Below are 14,666 nucleotides of genomic sequence, written 5' to 3' on the forward strand. Positions count from 1 at the left end.
ACAGATCAGTGCTTGTTCTCCTCCTGAACTCTGCTAGAAAGTACGAGGTGATATTACTGCTTTTTCATCATCGTTAGAATGAGTTACAAATACTGCACATTCTTTTGTGTTACCTTCAAATTGGGGAATTCTGTGAGCTCAGTTATCCATGGATCAGTCAGTTATCCATGGATCAGTCAGTTATCCATGGATCAGTCAGTTATCCATGGATCAGTCAGGCTTCCGGGCTTTCTGTGAGTTGTTGAAGAGCACGCTCAGAGTTTCATCTGGAAGTTGGAAGGACAGAACATGCACTGCCACAAAGCCTCCGCTTCCCAGAACCTTTTGCTTTCCTTTGTGACACTTAAATCCCAGCTGAGATGAACTCTAGGTGGGAATGGCTGGTCAGGGAAGAGGATTCTTCGAAGTATGTTCCCCCCTTCCTCTGTTTCTGAAGTAAATGAGACAAAAAAACAGCTGTTACAGGGTTTCAGGACTGAATCTATCAGAGGGCAAGTAACTAATCTTTCCCTAGAGAATTACTCAAAGGGAGGAAGCCAAAACTGCTTCCATGGAAAGAAAAGTCATGATATTGGGCAATGTTTGCTTTATGAATGTGATGATGGGTTGCATCAGTTAAGTGGTTCTGGGAAATACAGTTGTATTGTATGTAGGTCTTTTTCCTTGCCCCTGCAGTTTGAGAACCACACAGAGACAGGATTTTTATGTGAAAGCAAACAACATGAGTAACAAACTCATGACAGCTAATCTCTGTGTGTGGATTTTATCCCTTCTAACAGTGCTGGCAAACTCCTTCATCCCTGAAATAGAATCCCCGGATAAAACAGTAAATTTCCAAATACTGGTCAATCAAGGGAATGTGAAATCTGCTCTGTGAGCTTCCTTTAAGTGTGAATGTTTTGCTTCACAAACTGCTAATGATAAACACCAGTTGTGAGGTTTTGTGACAGTTCATCTGTCAGGGAAGACTGAAATGAACTTCCCAGCCTCAGCTGTGGCAAGTGACTCACAGGAAGCCTCATTTATTTGTCTCCCAGTGAAATTGTGTCTTGGCTAATTCCAGTCTTGCTGTGCCAGCGCTTAACAGGAGCGTTGTGATGGCCCCTTGTGAAGCAGAACAAAACAGTTTGAGCTGTCTCTGGTTTCCCTTCAGGTGAGCCATGATTCCAGTCACCGAGCTGCGCTACTTCGCCGACACTCAGCCGGCCTATCGCATCCTGAAGCCGTGGTGGGACGTGTTCACGGACTACATCTCCATCGTGATGCTCATGATCGCCGTGTTCGGGGGGACGCTGCAGGTCACCCAGGACAAAATGATCTGTTTGCCCTGTAAGTGGGTTACCAAAGACTCTTGCAATGACTCCGTGAGGGGATGGACAGCGGCAACCCCGGAGCGTAGCTACTTTAACACTAGTCTGGTTCCCTCTGCGGACACGGGGCCCACGGGGATCCGGTACGACCTGGACCGGCACCAGTACAACTACGTGGACGCGGTGTGCTACGAGAACCGCCTCCACTGGTTTGCCAAGTATTTTCCTTATCTAGTGCTGCTACACACCCTCATCTTTCTGGCTTGTAGCAACTTCTGGTTTAAGTTCCCAAGGACCAGCTCCAAGCTGGAGCATTTTGTGTCTATTTTGCTGAAATGTTTTGACTCTCCCTGGACAACGAGAGCGTTATCTGAGACGGTGGTGGAAGAGAGCGACACCAAACCGGCGTTTGGGAAAATGAATGGCTCCATGGACAAGAAATCCTCCACGGTCAGCGAGGATGTGGAAGCCACTGTTCCCATGCTGCAGAGAACCAAGTCTCGAATTGAGCAAGGCATTGTGGACCGCTCTGAGACCGGTGTGTTGGACAAAAAGGAAGGGGAACAGGCCAAAGCGCTCTTTGAGAAGGTGAAGAAGTTCCGCACTCACGTGGAAGAGGGAGATATAGTTTATCGCCTGTACATGAGGCAGACCATCATCAAAGTCATCAAGTTCATTCTGATCATTTGCTACACCGTGTACTACGTCAACAACATCACCTTCGATGTGGACTGTAAGGTGGACATTGAGAGCCTGACTGGCTACAGGATGTACCGCTGTGCTCACCCTCTGGCCACTCTCTTCAAAATCCTGGCCTCTTTCTACATCAGCCTGGTGATTTTCTACGGGCTGATCTGCATGTACACGCTGTGGTGGATGCTGAGGCGGTCGCTCAAGAAATACTCCTTCGAGTCCATCCGGGAGGAGAGCAGTTACAGTGACATTCCTGATGTGAAAAATGACTTTGCTTTCATGCTCCACCTGATCGATCAGTACGACCCCCTCTACTCCAAGCGCTTTGCTGTCTTTCTGTCCGAGGTGAGTGAGAACAAACTGCGGCAGCTGAACCTCAACAACGAGTGGACTCTGGAGAAACTGCGCCAGAGGATCACCAAAAACTCTCAGGATAAGCTGGAATTGCATCTTTTCATGTTGAGTGGCATTCCTGACACGGTCTTTGACCTCATTGAGTTGGAGGTCTTGAAGCTGGAGCTTATCCCTGATGTCACTATTCCCCCAAGCATTGCTCAGCTCACCAGCCTTAAGGAACTGTGGCTCTACCACACAGCTGCCAAAATTGAGGCTCCAGCCCTTGCCTTCTTGAGGGAGAACTTGAAATCTCTCCACATCAAGTTCACGGACATCAAGGAGATTCCTCTTTGGATTTATAGCCTGAAGACACTCGAGGAGCTTCATCTGACGGGGAATTTGAGCGCTGAAAACAACCGGTACATCGTGATAGATGGACTGAGGGAGCTGAAGAGGCTGAAGGTGTTGAGGATGAAGAGTAACCTCACCAAGCTGCCCCAGGTGGTGACAGATGTTGGTGTGCACCTTCAGAAGCTTTCCATCAACAACGAGGGCACCAAGCTCATTGTCCTCAACAGCCTTAAGAAGATGGTCAACCTGACAGAGCTGGAGCTGATCCGGTGTGACCTGGAACGCATTCCCCACTCCATCTTTAGCCTCCACAATCTGCAGGAGATAGACCTGAAGGACAATAACCTAAAGACCATCGAGGAAATCATCAGCTTCCAGCACTTGCATCGTCTCACTTGCCTTAAGCTGTGGTACAACCACATTGCCTACATCCCCATGCAGATAGGCAACCTGACCAACCTGGAGCGCCTTTACCTGAACCGCAACAAGATCGAGAAGATCCCCACCCAGCTCTTCTACTGCCGCAAACTGCGGTACCTGGATCTCAGCCACAACAACCTGACTTTCATCCCACCAGATGTTGGGCTTCTTCAAAACCTGCAGAACCTGGCTGTGACAGCCAACAGGGTAAGTGGGCACAGAGCTGAGCTCCTGGGTGTGTAAATAACGCTGGCACTCGTGTTATCTGGGTGGTTAAACCTTCCAGAGCGGTCTGCGGGTACTGCTGGCACTGCCTTTGTTTCTGTCTGCGGGGTTTATCTAAGGCAAAACATTGCAGATAACTCCTGGCTAAGCCTGTCTTCCAAGAGCCCTTGTTCTGTAGCATTTCCTCTCTTAACAGTGAGGCTCCTTCCAAGTAACAGTTGGAGGCTGTTTTGGAAATCCTGCCTGCAGTTGGAAGTTTGTCCTCTCTTGACTGACATCTGTTTTGGGCTTAAAGTGGAGATCTGAGAAACGAGTCAATCTAAAACCTGTGTACTTCAGGTGTTTACATACACTGTGGCAGCAGCCATCTAGGGTGTGCATGGCTTACAGCCTTGCTTGGAGTACTTTTTGCATTTCCAGGGAATGCTCCACAGTTTGGTCTTGTAAGTGAGAAGCTGGATATGGGCAGAGTTGGGAAAAATGGTTCTTAAGCTCTCACTTTTAGGATGGATTGTCTCCTTCCACACAAGAGTACTTCTGGAGGGAGCAAAGCATCTTCTGCAGTGTCCTGGCTCAGGGCAGGGGGAGCTAAACCAGGTTTATCAACTGGCAGTCAGATGGAAAAGTGTGAACTGTGGAAATTCCTTGACTTTCAGAGGGGAGAAAATATGATGGCACCTTGCTGTGGTTTTTCCCATGTGTTTCCAGATGGGTGAAGTCTAAGCCTTACATTTCAGTCTCAGTGCAGGGGAGATTACAGGGAATGACCAAATGTGCCCAATTACCATAAACTGTTTCTTGGCTTGTGTTGGAGGGTGTTTTATTTGCTTAAAGCAAACTGGACCCATGTGTTTTTTTCTGAATCTTTGTTCCTTTGTTTGGGACTAAGAAGATTTCATTTACCATGTCTGACAAAGTTGAAGCTTTCATTCATTCCATCTGCAAATTCCTGGGACGCTTTTTCTCTTGGAGTTTATTATCACCCAAACAGAGCTAATTAGGTGCTTCTGGGTTCTTCTGGGATCCAGCAGAATTGTCCTGGAGCAGTGCTGGTTTCCACTGTCATACACCAAGGCCCTTAATGCTGTTGGCAAGATGCAGTCCTGACTGAGCACTGCCAGATTGCCTGTGAGACACACAGAGCAGCTCAAGTGTGCTTTGGCTTTTCACAGAAGTGCTCTCCAGTCAAGTACTTAATTGCTGCTGCAGTTCAGTTTTACACAGCGTTCCTAAAACTCCAGCCACGGTTTGGGGTTGGTGCCTGAAAGTTTGGGTCTGTGCTGTGCCTCTGCAGAGGGGCAGCAGATGAGGAGTTCAGCAATCCCAGCTGAACAGCTGCTCCCTCAGCTTTCCCAGCACTGGATCTGTTTGTGTGGGTGGCTGAAGCTCTGGTGAACTTCGTGGTTTGTTGCTGGTCAGAGCTCAGATGATTCTGTACCAGTTGTTTCCTGGCAGCCCTCCAGGCACAGCACAGGGTTAATCTGCAGTGCATCCTCTGCAGTTCAGGGGTGGAGCGTTTCTTGGATGAGAGGAGTTGGAGGCAGCTCCATTTTCTGCAGCACAGGGTGGCACCACCCAGTCCTGACAAAAACATGCACCAGGAAGGCTGGAGCAGCCTTGGCTCGGGTGTGTTTGGAAACAAAAGGTGGTGAGGACCCAGTGGAACAGCCAACCTGTTTGTGTCCTCTGCAGGTGCCTGGGCAAGGCCAGAATTGCCCTGGGGCTCTGACAGCCTGGTTACTCCCAGTAAACAGCAAGGAACACAAGGACTGATAGCCTGGCAATTCCCAAGGCCTGGAATTATTTAACTGTGAGCTCAGCAGTCTCAGTAAATAGAGACTTCTGGAGTTGGCTGGTACAACTGTCCCATTCTGGAAAGCAAGGCTGTTACAGCACATTGCTTCCTTCCTAAACCAATACTTGTCCCTTAAATAACACTATTCTTTTCCAGAGCCTGTGATCATTTGATTGCATGTTGCTGTTTGCAAAACACTCCAGTACCAGTGACAATGACTGCATTGAACTGTCTCTAATTGGTCTGGTCTCATCTTGGCTTTTCCTTAGGCTCCCCCTCATTCAGAATGGATTACAGGCTAATTTAGCCATGAATGATATCATGCATAGTTTGAGTTTTAAAAAGGTCATGTTTGCATTTAAAGGCAAATGATAGCCTCCAACTGAGACTTTGAATTACGGGGAGGATCTTGAATTGCTGTGTTTAGTCCCTAGCCTAGTGTTTGTTAAGCCTTAGCCATGGTGCTTTCCTAGGAATTCTCTGGGAGGACTGGACTATTAAAAGGATTTGCTAAAAATAAGCCTTATTAAATCAGTGATTCCTGGTTACCTGAAGGTGGTGGGGGGAAAGCTACCAGCTGGTGGCTTCATTTTGCTGTTGTTGTTGCATTTTGGCACTGTCAAAACCCCCCAGGATTTGAGGCCTAGGAAATCTCTGCAACATTTCCCAGCTCTCCAGAGATGATGACAGAATAGTCCCAGTTCTCAAGGCCTGGAGGTTGTACCCAGGTAGCCTCTCCCAGCCGAACTGGAGGTCCTGACTAAATCCAGTCTTTGATGTTCAATATTAAAACCAATTGTGCAATGGCTGCTTAAAGCAAAGGGGCTATGATCCAATGACAGAATAAAGGATTTGGGATGGAAAGGATGGAAGGATATGATGGCTTAGGTCAGTTGTGAGCAGGTTGCTGGTCCTCTAACCCTGTCCTGGGGATCTCTTGTGACTGGAAGATGAGTGCATAGAAATGTCTGAAGGAAGAGTCCATAGAATCATGGGATGGTGGCTTTTACTTTGGGAACAGACCTTAGGATGGAAAGCAGGAGCTTATTAAGGGAGAAATGGATGATTGAAAACATTTACTCCTTAAACCTCGAAGCATCACGTGGGCCCGCCGGTCCCTTACCGTGTCCGTGTTTGCCGCAGACCTTGCCCCTGACTGATTTCTTTCTTCCAGATTGAGAGTCTCCCACCAGAGCTGTTCCAGTGCAGGAAGCTGAGGACCTTGCACCTGGGCAACAACGTGCTGCAGTCACTGCCCTCCCGGGTGGGGGAGCTGACGAACCTGTCGCAGATCGAGCTGCGAGGGAACCGCCTGGAGTGCCTGCCCGTGGAGCTGGGGGAGTGCCCGCTGCTCAAACGCAGCGGGCTCGTGGTGGAGGAGGACCTGTTCAACACCCTGCCCTTGGAGGTCAAGGAGAGGCTCTGGAGGGCAGACAAAGAGCAAGCCTGAAGCCCTGGGAAAAGGGAAAAGCCTCTGACCGACTCGAAGGAAGCAAAAGGCCATTCCAGCCCCCCTTTTCCCCAGATGCTCCCCTTTCTCCACTCCGATCACTACCAGACTGGCCAAGGAGTCCTTGACAAACGTGACTCATTCACAGTCAGCTTCTTGCCTCAGATGCAGGATGGGGGAAGCTTGGGATCAGGCTGAGGATCAAGACAGATTAATCAGCCTCTGAGCAAGGGCCAGTAGGAGTTAGAGGTGTTGCTGTTCTTCTGGACAGGAACTGGGGTGAGGTGGATGGTGCTGGTGAGAAAAAAATGACCTTTGAATGGAGGAGAAAAGGAATGTGGGGATTGCTGCATTGCTCCAAATAGGGCTTATATGTACCAGGGACTGAGAGTCCAGTGTCCTGCAAGCAGAGACCAAGAGCCAGGAAACCTCTTGAACTGTTCCCCTCTGACTCAGATCCAGTCAGGGAGGCCCCCAGTGGGGTGGGATGGGACACAAACAGCTGATTTGACCTGGGTGCTGGCATTGGGATTTGGGGGATAAACATCTCACAGCTACTTGAATGCAGGATTTTTTTTTTAAACTAATTATCTTTCCCCTTTGCACTCTACACCTTTTTCCTCTGCCCCTGGAGAAGGAACCAAACTATCTGCTCCCTTAAGATTGCACTACTTTAATGGTTTCAAGTCACTTGTGCTGATGAGTAGATCACGCAGCATCCTCCTCCAGCTGATGTGCTGGAGGCACTAACTGACAATTCCAGAGCTTTAGCCTGTTCTGAAGTGGATGGTTACAGTGCAAGTGAGAGATGAGCTGGATGAAGAGCAATTGGACTATCTAATCTACTGTCCCACAAGCATCGAGTTGCTTCAGGATCTGGCTTTTAGTTTTCAAGCAACTTTTTAATTGCTGGTATTTTGTTGCATATCGAGTATTAACATACAACTGGCCAGTGTGTCAGGGCTCTCCTGGGCTTGGAGAGGAAACTCAGGTTTCCTCTGCACCTCTTGTCCCCCATCTCGACTTCCCCTACAATCAAGTTGTTGGATGAAGTCTCTGCCGGTGTTTTCCATGGATGCAGAGCTGCTTGGTTGTTGTTCTCCTCCCTCTAACAGCTGTCAGTTCCTGTTACACCCCCTGACCTAAATAACAGGTTAATGCTGGTTGAACCTGGTGCTGGAAAAGAAACCTTTCCTCCTGTTTCTTCCCCTTTGCATTCCCTCAGTGTTAAGGAGGAGAATGAGAATCCTCTGTGGACTGAGCTCTTCTGGCTCCCTGGAACAGAACAGCCTTTATTGGAACAAGTCTGACCTGTTTGGTATTCTTTGACAAAAAGCTCTCAGCCTCCTGGCCTGGCAGAGGCAGAAAATGTGTGATAGCTCCTGGTAATCGTGTCCTTAAGGTGGGTGGACAGGGTGTGCCTCCGGTACTCCGAGATCTGCGCTTTCCCATCGGGAGGAAGAGGAAGCTCCTGGGCCTACAGGTCCTGGTTGTCACATTCTGCAGCAGCCCAGCAGGTTGGCTGTGAGGTGAAGTGCTGCAAGCTGAGGCATGAGAAGTTTGGAGGCCTCCCATGGGTGCAGAGGGGGAAGCTGCATCCAAAGTGATCCCTGGCGAGCTGCCAGCGAGTGCCCTGCCTTAGGGAATTGTGGTGATCCCTGGATGTTGGGGCAGTCAGGCACACCGTGGCTTTCTTCATCAGATGTAAGATATGAATGATATATATATATATATCCTAAATATGCTGAAACCATGAACAATGTTAACTGGACTCTGGATTTGTTGATGTTCAGACGCTTAAATAAAGCTACGTTAAAATCAGGAGATCTGTTTATAAAAACTGCTTTTAAGAAAAATGTAAATTTTGCTTCCCTTAGTCCATTCATTATGAGAAGTTTAAACAGTCCAGAGGATAATATAATTAAATCTCCATCTGGGAGGCAAGGTACTGTAAAAGCTTTTCTGGCTTCTAATAGGGTTAGTGTCTTGAAATTGTGTTAGAGTTGGGGCCACTGCTGAAAGGGTGGGGAAGGACTGATGCTGATTGGATTGGATTGGATTGGGATTTGCACGAGCATTTTGGATCACACAAACTGTTAGGTGGGCTTATGCTTCTTGAGTAAAGCTGCAGTAATGCTGTTTTCCAGTCAGTTCCCTATGGTGGATGTGGGAGCTGTTTGGATGGTGAAGGAAACTGCTTTTTTCCCCCCTTACTCCGTACCAGAAGGTAGTGATGGAGAGTAATGGCACTGCCTGGAACTTGAACTCTGTTTGCTATCCAAGGCCACTGGGAACTGCTTTATTACACGTGTATTTTAGACTAGGCAGGGCTGAAAGGGCAAAGCACTTCCCAGGAATTTCACCTGGCTCCCAGGAGCAGAGGGATTTCTCCTGGAGGTCTGGACAGCAGAGGAGTGCTTTGACTCTTGATTGCAGCTGTGGTCTTAGTTACCCAAAAGTTACCCAAACTCAGCTTTGCCCAGCTGAGTTAGAAGTTTCTCTGAGCAGCTCCTGGAAGTGCTGCAGTGCTCCTAGAAGCTTGCAAGGCTCCAGACCTACTGTAGATCCCAGACTGCCCTGGGCTGAGCTCTGAGATGGGCCAGTATTGATCATGCATTAAAACAACAGCTTTGTGCTGCTCCTGCAATATTCCAACCTTAACTTTTTTGGTTATGCCTGCCAGGGCTTGAGAAACACCTGTGTGGCAAAATTGGGATGAGCAATCTGGTGACAGTTTGTGCCATAAACAGGGGTGGCACAAATGCATTGCCACTCTGAAAGAGCAATATGTGTTATTTACTCCTGGTCTGTGCTGCTCGGTCTCCCTTCAATACCTACAGATTCCAGAGTATCTCTTGTATGATGAGGTGGAAAAAGCTTTAAAACTTCCAAGGACAGGGTCTAGACCGTGATGGACTGAGGGACTGCTGCAAAACTTGTCTGGATTGCTCAGTCTGTGAGGGATGAGCTCACATCAGCAATCCCTCCTCACTTGCAGGTATTCAGTCAGTGAATATTCCCTGTTTTCCCTGAAGTTTCCATCAAACTGAAGTTCAGGGCATTTGTTTCTGACTCTGGGTGTTCACAAAAAGCAGTCAGTGGCCTGGCCAGTGTCTTGTTCTCCTGACAGGCTTTTCAAAGCACTCTGGTAGTAGCAAACCAGATTATTTATTAGCTGCTCAACCACACAGCAACTTGAATTAAACCCACCTGTTTCCTTAATAGCACTTCTGAGCTGATCTTGAAGATCCCAGACAGGCTCATGCCGTGTCAGCACCCAAGGTTTGTAACCTGCACTTTACCTTCCCTGCTAAATAACCCAAAAAGTGAGGCATTGCAACTAATTGTGTTGAACCAGCTGAAAAGCAAGGAATACCAAACCTATGAATTGTGTTAAATCGTGCTGTACTCTGACCCTCTGCACTGGAATGTGAGCTGAAGTTGTCCTGTGTTTCAGATGCTTCCCGATTTTGTTATTTGATCCCCGGTTAAATCAGCAGCTGGAAGTGATTTACTGTGCCAGTCTGAGTGGATAAATAGCTGTTACAGGTATCTTTCATGATGTGCTGTTGTTGGTATTAATTGTCACTTCCTGATAATATCCTACCTCATTTTTTATTTTTTTCTTATTACCATTTATATGCTCCATTTAGCTCACTCCATTTTAATTAAAGTTCTTGGTGTTCATTACCATAAATAGTATTAAGTGGCTTTCTGTTGCTGAACCACACTGAAGTCCTCTCTTTTTTTTTTTTTTCCCCTATTTAACAATTAACTCTAGGAATTTTGAGAACAATAGCACATCCTTTACAGAGGATGAGCTGTGTGGAAAAAAGTTCCAAATATTATTGATTCCCCAGCTGTGACATTGTTTCCTCTCCTTACCTTTTCTCTGCTTTGGAGTGGTTTGAGTTCTTTGCATTTTTAAAACATTTTTAGTCTTCCTTCAGGGGAGGAGTAACTTTTTCCCCCTCATGAGTAGCTGTGCCTTCTCTAGAGATCTCTTAATGAAAGGTCTCCCCAGGGGCAGCTGCTCCCTCGGGTGTGTTCCCTTGGAATTTTTTTTTTCTTTCAGCCATGGAGAGATTTCTTGATTTCTGGTGTGATTTCTCGCTGCCAAACAATGTCATCATCCTGTCAGTCATCTGCTCTGAAAGCTGCCCCAAGGTAAGGCCGTGGGGATGCTGAACAGTCAAATTATTCCATTTTAACCCCGCTCTTTGGCCACACGGTGGATTGGGGAGTTTTCCAGAGCAAGTGCCAAAACTGAGTGAGTTTTCAGTGCTGCCCGTGCTCTGACAGTGCAGGAAGCGCAGCTGGAAGAGGGCAGGAATACTGTGTGCCCCCCTCCAGGAGGTGGGTTAATACTCCACTGCTTTGGCAGCGTGAAATCCTCCAGAAATCTCTCCAAAATCCTCTTTCAAAAGTAGCTGCGCTTGAATTGCTGGACCCCAACAGCAAAGGGTTGAACTTGGTGTGAATTCACACAAAGGCTTAATTTAGGATTCCTGGAGTTTCCATCCCTCCCTCCCTCCCTCCCTCCCTTTCCTTTCAAGGAGTTTTACTGAACAATAGGGGAATTTTTCTAGAGGAGACTTATTGAGAAGGGGGCTACTGAGCCTGACTCATCTTTCCAGCTGCCAAACTGCAGTCAGACCCCACTCATGGCTTACCCATGGCTCACCCCCCTGGTGGAAATGCAGCAGCAGGGCTGTGGTTTGGCATCTGAGACCTGCAACTCGGGCTAACATTTCAGAATCGTGACATTCACTCTGTATCTGGGATTGTTGGGGCAGCAGAGCAGCAGCCCCTTCCCTAGGGGCACTGGAGCTGCTCTTGTTGGCTCTGAAAGAGTTGTGTGACTGGACACTCGAAACAGAATAAAAGTTGGAAGTTTTCATTTGCATTTTCCCTCCTCTGTCTGCTTTCTTTGACGTTTCCTGGGTGTAAAAGCCTTCTGTCCTCTTGCTTTTCAGAGGTTAAAAATTCCAGCTCTTGTGTAGGATTATTGGGTTGTTTTATCGAGTTCCTTGTGGATTGTAACAATCCTTTGTGAATTAAGCAGAGGTACAGAGAAAGAGAGGCCTGGGCTGCATTATGGGTTTCACCATCACTTCAACAAGTGCCTGAAACAGTTTCTGTTCTGAATTTAAGGCTGCTGGAGGATTGTCTGCACAGGTGGGTTTTCAAACTGCATATTTGGCTCTCCTTCCTGTAGGAAAGGGATAGGGGGTGAAGGCAGTGGAAAAAGCTGCCTGTTGCCACAAGAATTGTCTTCAGAAAACTGCTGCTAACAAGTTATTTCAGCTGCTGCCCACCCCACACACTCCTTAGCTGGAAATGCTGGCAGATGGTGCCTTGCCCCAGTTCATGATGTGCACCCAGAAGCAGCCTGGGACTTGCAAAGACCATGTGAGTTTCTGTGCAGCTCTTTTATTGTGTAAAAAGGTGTTTCTCTTGTGTTTTGCCTTTCCCTCAATTCCTTTGTCCCTGACTCCTTGACCGCAGTGACCTTGGCCCCACTGGAGTGACAGAAAACGTGAGCAGGTGCCATCAAAAACCTCCTGTTTATTGGATTCCTACAGGACTTCAGTACAGGAATGGGGAAAGAACTGATCTGTCCTTGTTGGAAAAAGACTTTAATCATGACAGTTCCAAATTTTCTGTGTAGCTCACTGAAAAGCATAAAGAGGCAGCTGGAACTATATTGGGTTTATTCCAGTAAAATCCTCCAGCCTTGCTACAACCATCAGCTTTTTACCTTGCTGATTCTTGGCTTTACCTGTTGATGAGAATTCTCTTGATGGAAAATCACTGCATTTCTGAGGCTTGAATTTGCCAATAGAGGGAAAACAACTGTTTGAATATCTGTGACATTTTAACTACTAATATCCTGAGTTTAAATGTAGATATTCATGATGGTTGTTGTGCCTCATTTGCTCCTTGTTTCTCATTAAATATCACTTGTTGCTGAGCCTATCAAAGACACTGGGAGAGGTGAAGAGATCCAGTGGAATTTTTTCCTCCTTGATAACCTTGGCAGTAGCAGCAGCTTTGGTGGGAATGCTGAGCTGGCTCTGGAGAACTGGCTTGGCTCCAAATGGTCTCAGTAGGATCTTTTATTGAGGGGGAAATTAAAAATAATCGTGCCAGTCCAAAAGGCATTTGAAACACTTGAGCTGTACCTTTCCTCCAGACATGCAGGGATGGGCTCTGCCAGCCTCCAGTGGAGTTTGCCAGGAGTTTTCTTGCAGAGCTGGCAGGAGAAAATCGTAATAGTCTGCAAAAAGAGCTCTTGAAGGGGAGAAAGGGAAGGAAAAGGGGCCATTTCCCATGTTTGTCTTGAGTACTTTCAACATTCCTATTTAAACTTAGCAGGAGAGAAGGATTTCCAGAGGTGGCATCCTTGACTCTTTACAGGCACTGTGTGGCTGGAATGGTTTTCCTCTTGCTGAAAAGGCATTTTTGAGGCTCAAAATGGGGGCATGGCTGGAGTGGCAAAGACCTGGAGGGCTCCAAAGGGCAGACCCCGATGGAAGCTTCCAGAGCAGGGATGAGCTGCCTGTCCCGCGTGCCGTGATCCGCCCTTTCTGCCGCTCCAAACAATCCCTGGAACAGGAAAACTGTGGTTTGCCCTCCTGGCGTGACCCAAAGCGGCCTCTGAGCTCACCGTGTGTGCGTAAGGTGGGGAGTGGAGCCGGTGACGTGAGAAACGGCTGGAAAAAACCCCGTCTGGGAATGTGAGGTGCGTGACACGACAATGACGGGGGTGACACGGAGAGAGGGACTGAGGAGTGGCACGGGAGTGTTTTCCCGGAGCGTTTCTGCAGGATTGCTGCCTCCCAGGGAGGGGTGGGGTGGGTCACAGGATCAGCTTCCAGGAAACAGCTACAGCAGGTTGTGGGGTTTTTCCCCCACTGGTTACACATCATCTGTTCCATCAGTTGGTGAGAAGCTGTTCAGAGGAAGGAGAAACTACTTAAATATTTCTTTTGAACTTTTCAACACTGGAGGCTGATTATCACCCACCCCCCCTTCAGGTTTGTAGCCCAGTGATTAAAGTCTCTGGCAAAATTCAGCTTTTTAAACTACTCAATTCATAATCTTCTTGTAAGCAGGGAAAAGCTTGAAAACAAGCTGTAAATGCTCAAAAAAAGATGTTTTCCAGTGAAAACACTGAATTTCCCCTTTATTAAAAAAAAAAGAAGAAGAAAAATATTTGAAGATGTGAAGGATTTTTATTTACAGTCGATTCCCTTACAGAATAGAAAACTTAATTTTTTTCAGACAACCCCTCTTTAAGCTGGATTTCCAGTCGCTGGGTTGTAAACACCTTCCTGGGAGCACTTTGCATTCCTTCCTTTTGCTGGGTTTTCCTTTGGCTGCGCGGGGGTGTTTTTTTTGGGAAGTGCTGCTGAAAGGATATTTTCGGGGTATCCTATAAGAACCAGACACACTTTTTTCTAGAGGGAAAAGCCTTCCCGAGGGATTCCCGCGGGATGGGAGGGATGTGTTGGCTGGGAGCGCCACCGCTGGGTTGGAGGTTGTTCCTCCCTCTGCCGCCTTTCAGCCCCGCTCGGTGCGTTTTGTCTCTGGTTTGAACTTTGCCTGGGTTTGGGTTAACTCAGTTGTAAATATTACCTGCACTTTGGGAGCTGCAGGAGAGTGAACCGAGCAAGGGAAGGTGGAAGTCGCCAAAGAGCAGCTGGGAATAAAACCAGAAATATTTTCTGTGGGTTCTGCCAAACCCTCAGGGAAAGCTCTTTGGTTTTAACACCCATCTGTCACCTCCTGGGCTGTGGAGCCCTTCCAGATGAGTGAAGCACCGGCAGGACTCAAAGAGCCAAAAGGGCTCCGTAGGAGCCCGAACCACTACTTTAAATTTGGTTTAGGACATCCAGATGTTTTCACTGAAACCTATTTTACCCCTGTGTTTACCAGCTTAACTGCTCTACTTTTTAAAATCTGGGTTATTAATTAAAAGCGATTCCTCCTTGGGCTTAAAAAGTTAATCAAGTTTGCCATTCCACTCGAGCAGAACGTTTTTGTGCGCACTTTGTTGCCACCGAGAGCCAAAGCCAAACCG

At 47.5% G+C, this 14,666-nt stretch overlaps 1 protein-coding gene across 2 annotated transcripts in view; it reads left to right on the forward strand.

Moving 5' to 3' along the window:
* Positions 1-11,486, forward strand: part of LRRC8A (leucine rich repeat containing 8 VRAC subunit A) — a 19,435-nt gene extending 7,949 nt beyond the window's left edge. For both annotated transcript variants that reach the window (XM_050320184.1, XM_050320183.1), the window contains exons 3-4: positions 1,154-3,317; positions 6,305-11,486. In XM_050320184.1, coding sequence (XP_050176141.1) covers positions 1,161-3,317; positions 6,305-6,580 — 2,433 coding nt within the window. In that variant the 5' untranslated portion in view covers positions 1,154-1,160 and the 3' untranslated portion in view covers positions 6,581-11,486. The remainder of the gene's footprint in view (positions 1-1,153; positions 3,318-6,304) is intronic.
* Positions 11,487-14,666: the final 3,180 nt, after the last annotated feature.

The sequence above is a fragment of the Myiozetetes cayanensis genome, unplaced genomic scaffold (assembly GCF_022539395.1).
Source record: "Myiozetetes cayanensis isolate MyiCay16 unplaced genomic scaffold, myiCay2020 scf23, whole genome shotgun sequence".
NCBI lineage: Eukaryota > Metazoa > Chordata > Aves > Passeriformes > Tyrannidae > Myiozetetes > Myiozetetes cayanensis.